The sequence below is a fragment of the Amblyomma americanum genome, chromosome 3, assembly GCF_052857255.1.
Source record: "Amblyomma americanum isolate KBUSLIRL-KWMA chromosome 3, ASM5285725v1, whole genome shotgun sequence".
Classification (NCBI taxonomy): Eukaryota; Metazoa; Arthropoda; class Arachnida; order Ixodida; family Ixodidae; genus Amblyomma; species Amblyomma americanum.
Window position 1 is genome coordinate 170,026,577 of NC_135499.1, and position 20,511 is coordinate 170,047,087.

Genomic DNA, 20,511 nt, shown 5'->3' on the forward strand with positions numbered 1-20,511 from the left:
CATGAAATCTAGACCGGTTCGCAGCAACGCGGTGTGCAGCGATTCCGCTAGATTCAACAGTAACAGCTTAGTTTAGTTTATGAGGGTTTAACGTCCCAAAGCGACTCAGGCTATGAGAGACGCCGTACTGAAGGGCTCCGGAAATTTCGACCACCTGGGGTCTTTTAACGTACACTGACATCGCACAGTACACGGGCCTCTAGAATTTCGCCTCCATAACGGGCGACCGGGATCGAACCCGCGTCTTTCGGATCAGAAGCCTAGCGCCATAACTACTCAGCCACCGCGGCGGCCCTCAGTAGTAACATCTCGCTTTAAGCAGGTAGAGACGACGAGTTAAGCTAGTTAAGCGAAGGGACATTTCGAATTACTCACCTCTCCCAAAATAGCACTTCTAGGCCGTCGGCATCCCCAGGTGCACGGCTCTTGGGCTCGCCTGCTTGTTGCCCTCGCACTCTCGTAGATTTGTGCGCTTTAATTTCTTGGTCTGTCGGAAAACTTGATCCGTTCAAAAAGCGGGCCTCGATAACGGGGAATTCAACGCGCGGCAGCTGTACTGCACGTCGCACACCCCGCGGGTGCCTCCACATTAATGCGGATCGACGTTTTCACAAAGCGGAACCTTTTTAGCGTGCCCGCCCTTTTCTATTTCGCGCATTACATGGCGTATCCACTCAGCCACACGGTTTTACGAATCGGACAGAAATTATCTGCGACGAGAGGTGAAACACACGCACATTTCACAGATCACCAGCGAGTTAACTGCTCCGGATGGATGCGGCGGCCGCGCACGCGACCACCAATATGGCGAATGTCGCGGCCTCCGCTAGCGCCCCTTACGGATGACGTCACGTGAATACCTCCTGTAGACAATATACAGACTATAAATAGAAAAAGAGGAGATATCTATAGGAATGCAATACAGAAGTCTATAGACCCCTTTTATAAGGGCTTAGCACGAGCAGCTTAACTGCAGCTCAACCGTTGTTGCTGTAACGTAAGGGAATTCTGTTCTGCACCAGTGTTTGCCACCGAGTTCAAATTCCCGGTGCTATACGACTGTAGACAACTCGTTTTTGAAGAAAAAATGTAGCAAATTACTGGTAATCGATTACTGAAAAAGTAATTGGATCACCGAGAGCATTACACCTTGCACAAATTAACCAAAGCATTCAGGAAAGTCGAAGAAAATTAAATTTATTGAAAGTAATCAATTGTAACGCGTTATCTGTACAAAAGGATCAACCAGCTCCCACTGATTGGTCTGAAATGACAGGTCACTGCAAAAACGGAGTACGAGCAATTTAGGTTCCACTCTTGTCGGTTAACTGAATGTATGAGTATAGAGCTGAAATATTTTTTTCAACGTGCTGAAGACAGGAAAAATAAACAAAAACGAAGAGCAGTTTCTCGACCCTGCGCGCGCGAACCGATAAACGGGCACTTTCCGAGCGCTGAGCAAAGCATGGGTGTATTATGCGTAATCATGAACTTTTAAAATAAAATCAATCCCAGAATTGCTGTGCACTACGCAATTGAAACTAGCTCTGGTTAAAGCTCATACACAGACTACCAACAGCAGCCCGAGATATCAGTTCTGCGGAGATGTCGACAGCTGCAAGCTATATTGTATATGAGCAGTAATTTAATTCACTTCTATCTACCATTAGCGTATATGCTCAATCTGCTGCCTCGATAATACCTTAATAATTTTGATGGGCCTTAAAATTTTCTGTGGTTGATGTTAGGAACTAACGATTTTTTTTATCTGCTTGTTTCTTCAACTGAAAACGCATAGGTTGCTAGCATTGAAAAGCGCCGCTTCACCATTATTCAAAATTACTGCAACGCGTTTACCAAGCATGACGGTAAATTTGTGTGGTGCACGTCCTTAAAAACGCCCCCCCCCCCCCCCCCCCCCCCGCCCCGAACCCCAAAATAAAAACAGAAAATTAAAGCCTTGGAAAACTTTTAAACAATAATTGAACCCCGATATACGGTAAATGCTATAGACGGTTTACAGAGAGCAGTTCGCGCTGTTCACAACAGGTGGCACCACTAGGACAGCCATCATTTCTTGCCTTCAAGGCCGCCGTCAGCAGCACTGGCGTGCAGTGCGAACCAATGCTCCGCAATTTCCGCACGAATGTTAAGCGAGTCTTTAGCACGACTTCTTTGGTACGGATGTCAAGCGCATATTTGGAAGCAATGTGCCGGCAAGTAACGCTAATGCTCCTTTGGATGGCTGGGGGCAAAGCTGTTTATGCTCCTACACATGCGGCATTTTGCGGCACAAGATGGTGTTTTTCTGAGAGCTGCCTTAAAAGTTCATACTGGTTTCTGTGAGCACGGAATGTCAGTTAGTTGTTTCATTGTAAAAAAAATATGGAAATATCACAAATTCCAAGCGCCAGCGTATTTTAGAGGCGGAAGAGGCTGCAAGGATCAGCTGTTGATCTTCACAGCAGTAATACGGTGAGTTTTTGTTTTGTCCCCGCGTCATTGTCGCATTATATTGAAAGGATGCTACCTCTGGCTATTAGTCCAAGCATCTTCATAATAAGGTCATCGTAAGGGGACGGTAAGCCAATCTGTGCATGCCTGAAACGTTGTTCACACTCGATGACACTGATCCAATACATCGTGTAATCGATGCCTTTAGAACAACGTATGAAACGTCTTGTGATATGATTTTGTACATTTCAGTTGATTACAAGTCACTAGATTTTCACGGCCGGAACTCCGGCGCAGCTTTCAGTCTTACTTCTGTCCAGAGCATAGCCGAATGCCGCTGAGCGCAATAACCGGCCTTAGAGCAACACGCATAGTCTCCTTTTGGAATCCGGCACATTAACCGATGATAAGAATAACATCTGTACAATGTGCGGGTGATCACACGCACTTGCTCATTCAGTAGTCAATTTTGTATACAGTGCTAAGCGTTATTCCTTCTTTCGGCAAAACCCACCACGGTAATTCAGTGGGTTCGGCGTTCGGTTGCAGATCTCAAGGTTACGGTTACGATCCCTGTCGCGGCAGCCGTATTTCGATAGAGGCGATATACAAAACTTCCGAGTTATGTGGGATGTCAGGGCACCTCAAAGAACCCCAGGTGGTTTAAATTAATCCGGAGTCCTCCACTATGGCGTCCCTCATAACCCGTTGGTCGCCTCGGTATGTTAAGCCCCAGTTTCCCATTTCCTTTCGGTTAAAATACATATTCCAGGAAAGCAAGCTCTCAGACAATACTGCGCTTGTAATATGTGCAATTTGACAGCGAATTATGCGGACTAAGAAAAAGCGTTAGACGCTGATATGAATAAAAAAATAAAAACGCGTGGACAGCTGAGTGCTCTGTCGATACATTGAGCCGATACAGGCACTCAGAAGACGAGTGAATGGAGCAATCGAACACCAGCTCATACTATGCGCATCCACGCGAAGTTTTTGCGCTGTACGCAAGCTCATTGTCGACAGCGACAGCCGGAAGAGCGCCCCTTGCTACGGGGCGCCAGCGCACCGGTCTTCATCAAAGGACTGAGGTCCGAACGCCAGTAATGAAAGAAAGATCACGCAGCCAAATATGGTGGTGTCCCCGCTCTCCCTCTATAAAGCGTCTATAGTGTGATACTTTCTAACAACTGCGCAGTACTCTTTCTTTTTTTCTTTACGCTATGGCGTTAAGCTTTCCGTTCTGCAGAAAATCCAGTGTCGGCGTTGTGAGCGGAAAAGCAGGTAACCCCCTACCACGTAGATCGCATGGCATTGTGGCGTCATCACAAGCTGCCCAACGGACTGTGCGCAAACTGCCCACCGTGGTAGGAGGCAGTTAAATTTATGATTGGTCGCGAGAGGTTGCTCGGGAAGAGCAACCTCAAAAGTCCCGCCGGTGGTTGTGTTTAAAACAACCACCTGTCGGGGAAGTGGCTCATCGCTTAAACCTCTGCACCACTGTGCCAGGAGTGGTGCGAGGACTCCCCGCGATCTATGAGCGTTCTAGCAGAGAACGAACAATTCCGCGCATATGGACATGTAGGCAGAACTTAATCGAAGTGATAAGCAAACAGGCCACTGTAAGGATCCATTAAAGCTATCGCGTCATACCCATAAGGCGGAGCTTAAGTGTCCCCTGGTTTATTATTTTTTTTTTGCTACCTTTATTCAGTGGCACAGCTAGAGAGAGCCAAAAGAAGTCGTGCTCCGCCTGTCTCATAACCCACGATACTTGCGTATACGGGGAAAAATTAACAGTGCAATACAGGCTCTTCTTTGCTTGCCTCAAAAAAAGAATTAATGATGGCTGCTCCGAGACGCCCTTCTTCGGAGGATACAATTCTTGCATCTATCTATTTGCGCCGCAGCCTTTGTTCGCAACCAGCCGCCATTAATAATTTTAACGCTTTTGGCAACCCAGTAACACGGCGTAAGGAATAGAGTATACGTTCATGTATTATTTCTTTTTCTACCTTACTAAACACAACAGCCGCAACTGCAGCTCACGACCTGTCCCCGTCCCGCGCTTTCCCCTGAGCTCTTTCGTGTGACCGCAAAAACCAATTAGCCCCCGCTAAAGAACGCTTACGCGGACAAGTAATAATTCATCGTCTAGCGTCGCCCGCCCGCTGTACACAGCTCACTGCGTGCGACTCCACTACTACCGACGAGAGTCGTTCACAGCGAGTCACGATTAGTTAATTACCTCCCTGAAGCAGACGCACGAACGGCACGTATGCGTACCCAGTGAAGGTATACATACGCTTTCATCTCCGTATCCTTAAGGCCACGACGGACACCCAAGAGCAATGTTGCGCATTACGAGTCTTCAATGCGTTCAAACGTGACGGCCTGGGGCCACCCTGGTTGAACGAGCACAGACTCATTACTACGCGGTGAGCATCGAGGGCAGGACAGGAAGGCAGTCTGTAATATAGGCTCGCACTTCGAGCCACCGCGTGCAACGAGAATGCTGTTTGGCTTGAGTACAAACATATGTCCGTATACGAGAGCGTCTTTCGTGTTCGAGCTTCCGCCCTGAGGTTTCCGGTAACGTTCTCTTGAGCTTAATATGCTTCAGCCAAATTAGCGAACAGTCGTGCCTAAAAACGGTACACATAGGCTTTCGTACGTAAGGTAAAGAAGCAAGCGGCTTGCCTGTGCGGGAATAGAAGCACTGACCTCTTGATCCAGCAGGAATGAGCTGCCAGCCGATCAGCCCAGCCCAGCCAATGACGAAGTTTTCTTCCTCCCTGTCTGCGGTGCCCGCGCCGGCTTCGTACTCACGGCAGACGTTCTCACCAGACAGCTGCAGCTAAGGCCTGTATAGAGTCACTAAAGGCGTGAGCATTGTATGATGCCCGCCCGATAGGCAGGGTGTAGCCATAATATCAAATGCAATTCAATTCAATACGAGAAGAACGGGAGGTTGTGGCCGCGTAGAAGTCATCGAAAGCCAGTAGCGTTTTTGATAGCGATACCGAAGCGCCGTCCGGGACCTGCTGTGGTGCTGCCCGGTTTAAGGCTCATATACGCGCGAAACGCAGAGGTCTTGATTTTGCTTCGCTCGAAGACTGGCTACGGGCTGCACTTCCTGTGGGATCTCGTCTGCTTGTGAAGCCGGCTCCGGAGGAACCCATCTCTTCCTCAACCCATTTACCTCGGTTCTTACGCAACTTAAATCGGGGCGTCATCCCTACTGATAATAAAGATTTTATTCCCCTTTCATCACGCCATTCTTAAATTTTTTTTCATTTCTAATTATCAATTATCATTTTTAATGATATCTCCCGTGGCACATTTGCTCCATCAGAGAAAAATAGCATTAAGGAGAACAGCAGAAAGGTGCCCAGAGGGTCACCCGCAAAGAGAGCGACATCAAAGCGTGGTTCGAAGACTCAGTAAACGTCTCACTACTTTTCACTTAGGTGAAACGGGGACAACTTCCTCTGGAAAGTCCACACCAGCTTCGGGCTCTAGCTGTCAGCTTAGAGACCTAATTACCTGTGTAATTGGCTCGTGTACTTGTGAAAGACGACGCCGCTCGCTTGCAGCTGCTGCTGCCTGGCCTCATAAAACAGCCCCCCCCCCCCCCCCCCCGGTAGCATAACCCTCTCGATGAACCACGCGTCCAGAACGTGACATGTAAGCCGTAGCTCAACAGCTGTATACACGATGGCCAGCGGCTCAGCAGTTTTTTACCGCATTGTTGCCCGCTGAAAATTCGTAGCTCCTCGCAGGGAATCCAGGTGTGAAAACGTAACCTTGCTGACCGAAAGCGTTTAATAGCTTCTTTTAAGCGCTGTATGATGTGTGTGCCACAGAAGGCTCTTTCCTGCGTTCTGCGCGTCCATACTAACCATGCTGTGCGACTGCTCCAGAACAGCCGCGAACTATTACGGGCTAGTGTGCTTCGAGACGAGCTTAAAAATGAACTTATAACATCCGCACATAGAAGCCAACCACAGTTGCCTAGCGACATCTCTTCGGCAGTGTTCACACTGGGCACGGGCAGCACTGACTGCACAAATTGTCAATTGATACAATTGATGCGTCGTTAAGGGGCTTCATAATTATCATACATACGAATCCGCCCTCCAGTGGTCATCATACAGAAGACATTTCAGAAGGAAACGATAGTAAAACTTCAATAAATGCCTTTAAGTCGCTAGTATACGGAATGATCCAGGGAAGAGTCGCTGTTTCAAAGCAGGCGCCGCTTGAGAGGACAATAGAGGTCATAGCGCTGGGACGAGTGAGCGGGTGGAGCGAGCGTCCCGGCTCTCCCAGTAGTATAACACTCTGAACAATAATTGGAGTAAAAGGGGCGTAAGCTGTCCTCTAACGCACTCTCTTTTACAAAGGATAGCTTACGCCCCTGTTTACTCCTCTCTGTTTACAGTGAGAGGACGCGGTTGTAGAAAAGGCCGTGCTCAAGCTATCGCGGTGACTGTTTGGCAACTGGACAAGATGTATGCGCGTTGTCTTGAGCATTGCGAGTTTCAACCGCCAACCTCTTTAAAGAAGACGTCTAAAGCATCTTCAGTTATACAATGCCTTCCCATAAGCGCCACTACAATCAGACAGCGACGTCTCTTGGCAGTCGCTGTGCACGCCCTCTGCGCAGGTGCTTTCTCCGTCGCTGCGTTTGCATATATGAGCCCGGCACTTCGCTGCTCAGAATCGTACGCTATATCGATAAAACCAGCAAGACGCGCGCGGCAGGTGGTGTCGACCCCCCTTTTTTCTATGCATCCGTTTGTAAACAGCCAGCCATTGTATAGATACGCCCCCCTAAGGCGTCGGCGGCGGCGTCCTGTTTTGAAGCGGCTACGGGCGCGACTGCAGACCGCACGCGGCGCGACGCCTCTAGAGTCACGTACACGTACTGGTCGGTGGTCGCGTACAAGCGAAAGTTGTCGCACAGACAAAGGGCGCCGCGCGCGATTCACCCTTCAAGAAGGCGAAGCGAGGACGCGTTCGCCATTCACAATGGGCTCCATTAAAGAGCGTCGCAAATTCCCGACACGCGACCGAGACGTCGGCTGGGCTGCCGCGCCCCATCGCTCAAGAGGGCCCGGCCCAATGCACGCATAGCTGCCAAGTTTTGCCCATCATTTGGGCGTGGGTAAGCGACGGCGCGCCGCTGGCTTTAGAGAGGAGTCACGCTGCGTGCTTGACCACGCACGCCGCTCTAGCTCCGCTTGGAGATCGAGGGGTCGCCGATAAGTGACAGACGCGAGCGAGTGAGGGACTCCCGCGACTTCGACACCGACGTTGCATCTTCTCCATGGGCGTTGTATGCATTGACTCGCTATACCGGCTGTAGTGCACAGTAAGTGTCTCGTAATGTGCTGGCCGAGAGAGCTATTCTTCCCAAGGAAGGATACATAAAATGCGGCGTCTGTGCCAATGGCGTGGTGGGTAACTTCTGCTTAATACACGTTGGCAGTGACAGAGAACTAAGAATGTTTCATCAGGGACACTATTGAGGAAAATGCAAGGGATGAAGGGCGCGGGAACGGCTTTATCTATTAGCGGCGCGGCGCTACACAACAACGTCAGCGTGTTACGTCATCCCATTTTACAGTGACAGCTGCTTCGTCATTTGGGAGGGTCGGCCACCACGTACCATCATGGCCAAATCATGTGTTGAAGAAACACTTTCCTTGTACCCTTTCAAGTCTAATCGTGCCTTCACTATAGTGTATGGTCTCTCCTCTCTGAATTAGCTCTGCCTGAATGAGCCGCTGCACAGCTCGTAGAGCAACTCACAATGCAGATGTATGATTTTTCGGAACTCGCGTATCCACAATTGCCTCAATATATAAGATCGGAGGCGAAAACTGCAGACTACCCGCTAGTTCATGATAATGCGCTGTCTGTCACCTAACGATTCAGGTTTGCGCCAACTGCGGTCATATCTACTGTTACAACTAAAAAGAAAAAGAGACTGCATGTAACCCCTCCAGGATCCCGTGGTCTAAAGCCCTTCGCCGGCATGAAACTGCGCATTACGGTCAATATGGTTGCTGCGCAAAACGAAGAGCGACCAAAGGCGCCAAAGGATGGCAGCTCTATAGTAGAAGCAAAAGATTACAGTCACTGACCAAGTCAAAGTAATAACAAATTGACGTTTCGGAACCCGTACGGGTTCCTTGTTCACAATGAGGCTAAAATGGCAATGGTCGAAACTTAAATACCCAGAATATGACGTAATGACTGTATGTACACGGGTGGCATCGTCCCTTCCTTCCGGTTCATAGTATCAGGTGTCGTCTGGATGAATGATGACTCAAGCAAAAGCCGTGCCGTCAGGTTTCGCTCTTTGGAAAGAATTGCGCCGTTGTCCCAGGCGATATCATGCGTTTTTTCGTGCGCGTGCTCGGCAATCGCATTGGAAGCCACTTTGTGGTTATCAACATCGCGCTGATGCTCTTTCAATCTTCTGGGGAACTTTCCCGTTTCGCCTATGTAAACGTGGTTACAATCACCGCATGGGATTCGGTAGACAACGCCGGGAAAGCGGTTATCTGGCAGGGGGTCCTTGACATTCACCAGCATACTTCGAAGTTTGCTGGAAGGCACGTGTCCGATGCGCAAGTTATATTTGGCGAAAATACGGGATAAAGCTTCGCTTATACCCCGTACATACGGAATTCCAGCAGTGGCGGTGAAAACCTTACGACTGGAATAGCTCGGTTGCAAAATATTTTTCTCGATCCTTTTCACAAAATGGTTGGGATAGCCGTTGGACGAAAGTTCTTGGCGTATCATTTGGAGTTCAGCTTGCAAATCTTCCTTTTCTTTGCAAATTCGTGTCGCACGCCTCACCAAAGATGACACAACGGATCTTTTGTGAGCAATCGGGTGATTCGAATTAAAGTCTAAGTACTTTCCTGTGTGCGTAGGTTTCCGGTATACTTTGAAGGAGAGTCCATCGCCCTTGCGTTGTACTAATACGTCGAGGAACGGGAGAATGCCTTGTTGCTCATATTCGACCGTGAACTGTAGTCTCTGATCGTAACTGATCGTTGGCGAAAGAGCGCGTGCGCGCTCCTGTGTATGCGCTTCAAGCCCGCGTGAGGTCGCAAATTGCAAGTTTGCATTCCCTCCGTGCACTTGAAGATCGCTCCTTCTATTCAGTGGGCGGGGCTGCCCGAGCGTGCTCCCAAAGCGAGGCAAAGGGCACCTCTTCGCTTGCGGATCGGCAACCGCGGGCGGCCAGCTCGTGTAGCCGCGAGCCGAACTCTAAATGCTCGTCTCCTTTGTCCGCGACAAGCGAAGAATGGCTCCCCAACCGAAGCCGAACCACTTTTCTTCTGCGCATCCTTCTATAGCTAGAGGTACCGAAGCAGGAGTCCGAGAAGGCGTACCCCATGCAGCGTGCGGTCGCGTGTTCGAATCGGTCACCCTGGGTGGCCCATCCTCTGCTCAAAAGCGGAGCGCTTAAGCGCACACAGGAAGTGCTTGAATGGAACACCTTCTTTGAGAGGAGCAAACGAGTCGTATACGGTCTACGGGCTTTTACCTGTCTTATGCTGGGGCCGCTTCTTCGATCACGCACCGTGAAACAGCGACTCCTTGCTGTGCAGTGTATGGGAAAAATAATGGCTCCTTCGATGACTGTTATCGCCGGCACCTGCTAACAATGGCCTTTGAAGAACGGCTGCGCCCCCCCCCCCCCTCATTTAAGTGGCGAAGAAAAGGGGGCTCCTTACGCGCTTTTGATATAAGGGTTTGGAGAGCGGTAGTACGCCTACTGCGCTAGAAGACCCCGAAGAACGTCGTGGTTTTTGGGGTTACCTATAGGAAGCGCTTAAGCGTCTTTTCCTGGACTTACTTTGCTTTAGGTAAAAGTAATCTGCGCAAGAACAGCGCTAAAGAAGCGCATAGCTGACGCCTGAAGTGTGTAACAGTGCTTCGCTTGTGTGACTTGCATATATAGATAATGACTTGCAAGCTGGTAATGAGGACGGGTGAGTGAAGACCATTTACGGCACTTTATAAGAATGCATGCCTAGTGGCGGCGGGTTTGTTTTAGGTGTCCTGCAGAAGGGTTCGTGTAACATGCACGGTACTAGAAATATTCTTCCAGCTCTGTGATTGCACTTTTTGAACTGCAAATTTCTGTAGGTGTAGACCAGAACTCTTCCAGCCGCCCATCAGAGTTTGAAAGTTCCAGAAGTTCCACTTTTGACCTTCGCCACACGGTACGCCGAACACGCCGTGGCCTGACAGGTTTTGAAAAGGATGACACTTGATGACCGTAATATTGTAACGAAGCGTACGTCGGGACGCAACGGTGGCTCCGCCGCCTCGAAGAAATTGACCAGCAGGTGTCGATAGGTCGCATGAATTAACTTGATTTATTTAAAATTGGTCCAAAACATCATTTAAACTGACCAAACTGATACACAAGATCTAAGAGTAAATAATAACGCAGTCAGTCATACCAAGGGGCGCGCAACATCTTCCGAGCAGAGGTCTCGAGCAGCAGGACCGCAGCCGTCCCTCTCTCTTCTTCCCGCCAAAACCCCCTCTTGAATACGTTTGCCCAGGATTCTGGGGACACTTTTATACCCCTGTCACACGGACACTGTAAAGGTACTTTGAACTAATGCTCCATTACTCTAAGGACGAACGCGAGCTGCCACACGGACGCGCCAAAAGACGCCTAGCTCAAAGGAGCTTCGAAACAAGGCAGCTCGAGTTCGTCCATTGAAGCTTCAAGGGAGTACTCTCTCTCCCAGCGAGTTAACAGCATATATAAATTGAGAAAATAAACGTTCAATTTTCATTTTATAAATTCACTTCATAAGATTAGTGGTGTTTTAAAATATAGGATCATTTTTTTTTGTGGCAGTCTCACCACGCCATACTCTCGTTCCAGATATACGAGCGTCACGGTAGCCACGGTAAATATGCCGCCATGTCGGCCATGCTCTTTTCTCTCGTCGTCGCGTGAATCGTCACTCATTTTGATGGAGACCGCCGAACACAAGGCACACCAGAAAAACGTGACCACAAAAACAACGATCGCAGGGGCAAAAGAACCAAAGGGAACAACCGAAGAACGAAGCTGAGCCTGGGCCAGACTGAGCTAGTTGGGCTCAGTGTGGCCAGCACTGTGAAGTTATGCTCTGTACTTGAAAAATCATGTCATTATTGCAGTTAAAATTGCGTTGCTTTAACATAATACGGTTATAAAACTAATTTACTAAAAAAAATGTGACATTTCTGTATTTACATGTGCAGTGAGGTTTGCAATTTTGATACCGCTTTTCGCCGATGAGGGCGCTAAAAACTCCTTGGGAAGGTCGTTCCACGGACGAACTCCATTGAAGTAGTGTTCCTTTGGGAGCGTAAAGGAGCATTAGTTCAAAGCGCCTTTAGAGTGCCCGCGTGACAGGGGTATTAGTAACCTGCGAAAACCAGTCTTCCAATAGGGCGGGTTATTTCAGTGCTGCGGGATGACTCTTTATGTTTACTTACTGCAGACAAGGACGGTGGTTTCGTTGTTCTAACGAAAGAGATGTTTGGTAAAAAAGCTTTGGAGGCTGTGAATTCAGTTTTTGAGAAACTTCCCCGTAATTCCTTACGCAGCTTGAAAGCAAAGGGGAAGAAACTATGTGAAAAACTGGAATTAACTAGACTCGTTTCAAGTATAGACAAGAGTGAATGCAATAGTCTGAAATTTATGTTTACGGCTAAGACCCACAAGCCTGGTTGTCCCCTAAGGGTTATCGTATCTGAGTCGGGAACATGGCAAAAGTCAATTGCTGAATTTCTTAAGGGCAAGCTCAACCTACTGAGCATCGATGATCCGTTTTTGGTGAAGGATTCCCAACAGATTATAACTTTTCTGGACAATCACAAAGACAGTCGGTTCATGGCGTGTTCGTTCGATATAAAGGATCTATATTATTCCTTGCCACATCAGGAGTTGCTTCAATGCGTGGGTGATTGCATTGATCAGTTTGGAAGTGTAGCATTCCAAAATGAAACGGGAATGTACGTGAGCAATTTTCTGGAAATGTTGTCCTTCTATTTGGCTGCCACGTGCGTCACTTGGAGTGATGTGGTTTATCGGCAGAAAAAGGGAGTTTGCATCGGGTCGTGTATCGCGCCAGTTCTTAGTAACATTTTCCTTGCCCAATGTGACAGAAAGTTGGCTATCCTGTTGCGAGATCAAAACAAAGTTGATGGCGTAAAAGTGTTCCGGTTTGTGGATGACTTTTTAGTGGTCTTTAATCACCTTGACGGTATTTACGACTATGCTGTGCAAGAGCTACTTGCTGTTTTTAGTAAAATCCTTAACCCACTAATAATCACATATGAAGAAATGAATGAAGGCACGATACGTTTCCTCGATATCAAGCTGTCACTGGCGCCTGTTGGGACATTTTGGATGTACCAGCCTAGAGGTAACAAAGGTTTGCTTCCGTTCAGCTCTGCACATTCGAAATTAGTGAAGAGGGCAATCGTGAGGTTATGTTTTCAAAATGCGTTGAAGAAATCTTGCCCGGAATTAGTCAAAGAAAGTTTTGAGCAGCAGGTGGTGAGGCTTAAGGAAGCAGGTTATCCGGATCAGGTGTTGGTGTCGGTGGCAAAAAGCCTGCTCAAGAGATGTGGGAAAAAGGGTACGGTGCCTAGCAAGGAGGGAGCAAAACAAAGGGAGAAAACGGTGGTGATTCCGTACATTCATGGGGTGTCCCATAATCTTAAAAGAATTGCATCGAAAGTAAAAACTAGGGTCATTTTTTCAGCCCCGGACAAATTGGAAAACTTATGCAAAATAGTAACGTACCCGGAAAGAAAAGCTAAGGGGTGTAAAAAGAAACACCAAGTCCCCATGGTCGCATGCGCAGAAGGAGTGGTTTACAGGATGCCGCTGACATGTGGAAAAGCATATGTAGGCCAAACGGGGCGGTGTTTGAACGAGCGGCTCCGTGAACATCGGAGGAACATGGAACGGAAAGGCGATGGGAATTTGGTGGTTCATTGTCAAGAGTGTAAATGTGTACCTTCCTATAACGAGACGAAGATAGTAAGCAGGAACCGTGACCAAACGACGCGTGAAATAATTGAAGCCATGAGCATAGCGGACAGTGGGGTTGCATGCGTGAGTAGCACGTCCCTTTCACTACTATCAAAGGAAAAGGCATTTTTGCAAAAGGGAAGGTAGGACTGGACATGTGACGAGACAGTTTGTCGGTTTTTTTATCATCCGGGTGTTACCATCTTCCATTTTTATCAGCTGCTGATGTGTATAAAGAGCAGTGTTTCCCGAATAACAATTCAGTTGTAAGTCCAGCGCTGTGTGTGTGTGTCTTTATCTTTCAGTCCGTGTCTTTTGAGCGCAGGTATATTTTCAGTATTAGTAACGAATCGGAAATGCTGTTCTCGGAGCCAATGAGAAGAACTTCTTTAAAACAGAAGCAGCCTATAGCACGCCGGTGCCCACGAGGTTGTTTACTCGAGAGCACCGCGTAAATTCCACGAAGACGCGCGCATTTCCGCTTGGCACGCAGATACAAACACACAAAAACGACAATCGAAACACAGGGAAAGCAAACCTCCCAGTCGGTGCACCACGCGGCCCGCCGTCCGCTGCCCTCAGCCCTCGCGGCTCGTCTCCGGCTCATCTGGTCGGCCGGGCAGTGTGCTGCCCGAAGCAATCACTTCGCGCGACTCTCCTGGAAACCACGGGGGGTCCGCTCGCCCGCTCTGGTGGCTCGGACGCGGCCTTGGAAGACCTTGTCCCCCTGATCCCAGCTAACCGTGCGTCTCAGTGCGTTTTACTTTAACTAAACATTCAAACAAGGCCGGGGAGGGGGCCGCACAACGCCTGCTTACAAAGAGCCAGAGAGAAAACGGCTCTGCCAAATGTCGGGGTGTGAGCCCCTCTAATGGCTCCCTGCACAGAAGTGAGCACAAAGACAGCAGCAGTCGCACCGCGGGGAGAAGAACACATTCAGCTTGTTCGAAAAACTGGTGCGCGAAACCTGCGAAGCTCCCTACGCGACAATATCTTCCACATGCGTGACATATTTGATCGTATACGTACTAGCGTGCAAAGTGCTAGCGTGCAAAAAAAAAATTGATTTGATCACGCGTGACCGTTATTCCTGGTTTCTCAAGTCTTGTCCAAATGACATACAACTACAAACATTTTACCTGGCGCATCCAACGAAAGGTGACACATCCGAAAGCATATAGAGTGGAGGTAAGCCCTTCAATGTAAAACTCGTAGGTGTTTGTGCCGGCTAAAGGGTGGCTGTTTTTCGTGACCTATATCAACAGTGCTCCGCGGCGGATCTAAGTTCAAAACAGCTACTTATGTTCTGAAATGCTCTACTTTTGCGGTCCGCAAAAAGCAGGAAATACTGATAAAGCGATAAAGCGATGTGATAAAGCACGACTACAGGTGTCCAAGCACTGGTTCCGAAAAGCACGATCACCATCAAGCGCACTTCAGGTCATATAAGCAGGCAAGATTCCTCTTTAGCTTCACAAATTGTCCACGCTGGAGTAACATCTACGAACGCGACGCGAATACATAGCAAGCGCGCTATTTTCACGCGCTTTAAAGCAGTTAAACAGGGCCTCGAAGTCGCCGCCTAGCGATCGAAGTTTAGACTACTCTGTAAGCAAGTTGTAAAGCAAACGCCGCATGGAGCTGACCTACACTGCATAATTCCGTTTGGCCATGCACAACCCCACCCAGCGGCGTCCCACCCATAACGATCCCCTCCCCTTCCGCTTGGGAAGATGTCCTGTTAAGCATGGAGCCGACCGACCAACGCCGGCTCACCGAGCATGCCGACAAGCAGCGGTGGCAAGCGGGGCCATGGACTGAGACCTCTTCTTCTTGAGACTGCTCTGAATTAACAGCACGAACCTCCAAGACCAGCGACAGCAGCTGTAGCGGGCCTGCAGGATCGCGGCGGCACATGCAGCGCTGGTCTGAGGGCTCCTCTCAGGAAGACAAGCACACTCTACTTAAAGTTTTTCTTCCTCCTCCTCTTAGCATAAGCCCGTTCTTATATGTTATGTTCTGCACAATTTAGGCACTTACTACTATTTTCCCCTGTAAACTCCGTAGTTCCACAAGGTTTAATGATGAATAGTTTATTGTATGGTCTACAGCAAACGATAAATAACTTGTAATGCACTCACCAGTAACAGTGGTTCATTACGATCATGATGTATGCGTGATTTATATATATATATATATATATATATATATATATATATATATATATATATATATATATATATATATATATATATATATATATATATATATATATATATATATATATATATATATATATATATATATATATATATATATATAAAAGATTTGGAATTATCGGCAAGCCAGAACACATCACGAGGACGCGCACAAGAGAACTCCGCCGAGTTGAACACACTACAGGACCCAATACAGGAGTTGAACCCACTCCGAACGATCTTAACTTATTGATGCGAAAGCATTGTATGTCACATTAGTAGAAAATACGGCGTACGTCGCCGTCCATGGCACGAAATTCCTCTGTGACGTCACCGTGCTCTCGCATGACGTCAGCAGTAGACCATAAAATAGTGACGTTTGCAGCAACCCATAGGGCGCAAAACCGCGTTGTTCTTTTGTTGTTATTTTTTAGAATAGGGATGAGCCTGCTGTATGCGTTCCCTTACGACTGTATGGTAATGAGTAGGTGTGTCATTAGAAAGGAAGTAATCTTTAATGAACCTCGGAACAGAGCTCGCGATGAGACCATGCTTTCGCATTCAAGACATATAATCAGTCTTAGGTGCCCTTCATAATTTTTTTTGTTAACACTGCCACCACATCGCGATGACTCTGATCATGATCATGACTAGACAGGTATACAAAAGGAGCCTGAAAACAGCACTCAGAGGGCCGTTGAGTCGAGAAACTATAGACTCGACGCCCTTCTTCAGCGTGCATTTACACTTCAAGTAGGCATACGAGAAACAAAAGTGCCAGAGTTCCAGGAAAATAAGGAACATATAAACAGTTTGTGAAAAGCAGTCATTAAAACCATTTATTGAGAACAACATATCACGATGAAGAAAAAATAACATGCCACAGAATCTAACAAAGGCGCTAAAAGAAAGGCGTACGACAATATTAGCGTCTAAAATGTATCGTCCGGTTTATAATTTTATTTTCTTTCTTTTTTTATTGTAGAAGGGTGACAGGTTTTTCAAGGATTGACGACTCAAATGCATGTACTAGCACAGCAAAGATCAAAGCTGTAATCACAAAGCAAAAATAACAGCGCACTCTTCACCACTGGAATGACAGATGCTTTCGTGCCTTTGGCAAGCAAGGCGATGATACAATCGCAGTAGAGACATGAGCCTTCGATGGCCGGCATTTCATTCGTTTTACTGCCACTTCTTCGCACGGCTGCTTCGCTGACGCAAGGTTGACAGAAGCGCATAGTTCCAATTCTACCGAAGAATTTGTTTCTGAGCTAGCTGGTGCATAATCCACTCACATTACCCACGTACACAAGGCTGGTGTACGTGTGCTCTTCCCTGTGTGGAGTCTATTCATTTGGTATATTCTCTTAGCCCAAATTCTATAGGTGCGAGCCCCAGCGTAAAAGACAAACGTAGAAAACGGTCGTATTTGAATGCTCATTATTGAGTATACGACAAGCTAATCTTATTCATGTGCAATCGGCTTCTAGATAATTAAACACAGTTCACTTCTACAAATTTTCTGCCGAGAAGGACTGTGTGAAGACCCCACCTTTCTTCTTTGCACTGTAAATCTGATGCATTCCTTCCCAGGCACCCGCGCAACTGCCAACAAGCGAAAAAATTCCGTTAGCTGAAAGCTTCTCTTGCATAACAAAAAAGAATTGTGCGGTGTAAACTTTATTGGATGCTCTATACCAATCAGAAATTTTTCAATTGAAAGGTTCTGTTGTCCTATTCGAAATGTTCTCACGCACTCATAATGTACCCGGATGTCGTTTTTCAAAGAGAAAATTTTCCAATAACATGCTTAGTCACTGCCGGGCATGAATACTGGATGCCGAAATTAACAGTCCTAGAAATTTTTTTGAAGACACTTGTGTCATGGGTACCATAGGCGCTAAAATGGTCACGAAATTCTCACGCTGCCTCATCAAATTTTGTTGAAAACTGTTCTATAGCCGCACTTGCGCATGGAGTCTTTCAGTTTAGCTTTAGAGAAATGTCAGCCTCCAGCGCGATCTTTGACCTAATATTCGACCCACACAAACCAGTGAGTCATACGGAACTATACTGCGCAGTGTTTCTAACAATATATCCACGCGCTCGATACATGCGCAAAGCATATGAATCAACTTATTGAAGTGCCTGCCTTCGATTGTCATTTGTCGTTCTTGTCATGAATGCACTCTAAATGGGAGCGCCTTAGGTATAGTGGGTTCAGTTTCAATGTGTCTTTGTTTGGCAGGATGAGACGGGACACAAGCATAACACAGTTTCGAATTCTGTCAAGCTTGCGTTAGCGTGAGGCGTGATTTTTCATTTACTTGCTTTCAGTTCTGTACATGCCTACATTCACTTGAATATCAACTGCTGTAAAGAACGGAAAAAAGTTAAATTCTGCGGACTAAAACAAACACATTTCTGGACCCTCAGCGAGCTGATTGAATGCCGCTGTGGGATGACTAGAAAGTTAACCTCTCACTTGAGCTCACTGCGGCTCAAGGTGGATCACTATCCACTGGCTTAATATTTTGATGCTTACTCAAGAATGATGCGCGCATGTGTGATTATATTTGTGAAAACTTTTTAACAAGCTTGCCGGAGCTAGTACGGTTACTCTGGCATGAGATTCAGAATCAACAAAGTGTACTGCAATGCTCACTGGAACAAATCGCAAATAAATAATTGTAAATGGATGAGTACACGCGACATCTGCGACCGCACGTTGGATAAAACCGAACTGAACCGGACCCACTCTAGAGATGTTCCCAAGAACACAAAAGTACAAAAAGGGAAATGTTCATTTTTTTTTTATAAAATAGTCATGACGGCTTGCCAATCTCAAATACGAATGCACTGCACAGAAAAACAATGTGCAGAATGATGATCAAATACAGTTGTAAGCAGCGACGTTCCGTTTCCAAGCAAGGTTTTTTTTTCTTCTTCTTCCTTCACTGCTACAAAACAAATGAGTTTTGTAATTGGCTTTCAGAAAAAAAAAAGCAATTGTCTTTTTTTTTCTCAGCTTGAGCCGCCAACACTTCGTCGTCAAAGCCTTTCAGTGAGGCTCACACAGGCCGCAAAACCCCCCACTATGATTAAAAACCGAGACTACCTCATCTATACATACAATTACATACCATTTCACTTAAACCGCAGCACATAAAGCCGGAACCGCCATCGCGCATATACAGACTGTTCCACCTAAGACTTTACACAGTTTTTGAAAATAGCTACATCGCGACAAAATACATGCGCTTTCGAGAAACTTGCAGGCAAAGCAACCTCTCCAGTGCACGTAACGCGTCAAAATAAATTTGTTGTGTCACAGCGCCGACGGTAACCGCGTTTTCAAAATTCTTAAATCTGATATGGTTATTACCTGTGGTAGGCTGCATGCCTCTCTTTAATTAAGGAGCCTAACAATAACAGTTATAAAGTTCACTTTTCTTTATTAGTTAACCAGCCTGCTAGTTAGCACGTCTTAGCTGTATTCTGATGTACTGCACCGCTGAAAATGCTATGCCGAAAAAAAAAAGCGCTCTTCTAACTCAAAAGGCCTATTTTTAAAAATCGTCTAAAGTCTCAGGTGAAACGCCCTGCGTAATCCCTTGCTGCTCCCTCTTTCCGGAGAAGTTCTGTACAGATCTTAGCTCGCGCCTTTATACACAGACGCGACCGTGACTCGACCGAGTGCGTCGATTTTGCAGCAGCGCTCGATCCTTCATGCATGCCTCGTCGTCGCGGATTACGCGTGTCGATGCGAACTGTGAACGAACGACAACACGAAATGTAACGCAGTGCGACACAGCGCGCGCGCACTCGTGTGAACCACAGTTGCCCGCACACGTTCAGTGTCTCTTTTCACCGTGTCCGCCGTGCTGTGCACCGTGCATCCGGGGCCTCTGTCGCCGTCGTAGAGAGGACGTCACCGCAGTGAGCTTCGCGCCGGCTTGATGGCGGACTTCTCGTCGCATGGCAACCGCTAGGCCTGAAAAACACAGAAAAAGAATGCGAAGCACCCATTTTAGGACTTGACGTTGTGAGCGGATGAACAGAATGTTTAGAATGTACGGAACTTTTTCTTCCAAAAAGGTTCGTTACTTATTTGCATTCTAGAATTTTCCTTTAGTATCTTACTTTCCGTAAAAAATTGGAAACTATGACTGACTGGCCACAATACGTAAATTTAATAATTTGAGAAACCGCGTAGAAAGTAACATAAGCTCAATGCGATTCATGCTGCAGAATATGCGTTAGTATTAGTAATGTTCCCCAACGACGGTGGTGGATGAAATGATCCAGTCCATCAATCAATATGTGACACATAGGTCCGAAGTGGTGGCCAAGTGGTTGAGCATCCGCTTGGCGCTCGGGACCCCCTTGGAATCCTGGAATTTCAGATGTTTTTCAGAATATTTGAGGGGGCATTTCTTTTCCTCAAAAATCCTTTTAAAGAAATCTGACACTCCAGGATTCCAAGGGGGTCCCGAGGGCCATTCAAGGGGGTCCCGAGTGCCAGGCGGATGCGTCACCAATTGTCCACCACTGCGGTCATATGTGTCACACAGTGATTCATGGACTAGATCATGCCGTCCACCACCGTCAGTGGAAAACATTACTAATGCTAACGCATATTCTGCAGCATGAATCGTATTGATCGTATGTATCTTTTTATCCGGTTATTTTGCTAACCCAACAAACCATGTTGGAAGAAAATCATTTTACTCCTAAAACCATGTAAGGAGTGTGTCGGTTATGCAAGCATGAATT

At 47.1% G+C, this 20,511-nt stretch overlaps 2 protein-coding genes across 2 annotated transcripts in view; one reads left to right on the forward strand and one right to left on the reverse strand.

Moving 5' to 3' along the window:
• Nucleotides 1-20,511, forward strand: part of LOC144124250 (progranulin-like) — a 343,413-nt gene that overhangs the window by 173,241 nt on the left and 149,661 nt on the right. The gene's annotated exons all lie outside the window — the stretch shown is intronic.
• LOC144125396 (uncharacterized) overlaps nucleotides 16,548-20,511 on the reverse strand; it is a 52,918-nt gene continuing 48,954 nt past the window's right edge. The window contains exon 2 of the mRNA XM_077658747.1: nucleotides 16,548-19,729. Coding sequence (XP_077514873.1) covers nucleotides 19,724-19,729 — 6 coding nt within the window. The 3' untranslated portion in view covers nucleotides 16,548-19,723. The remainder of the gene's footprint in view (nucleotides 19,730-20,511) is intronic.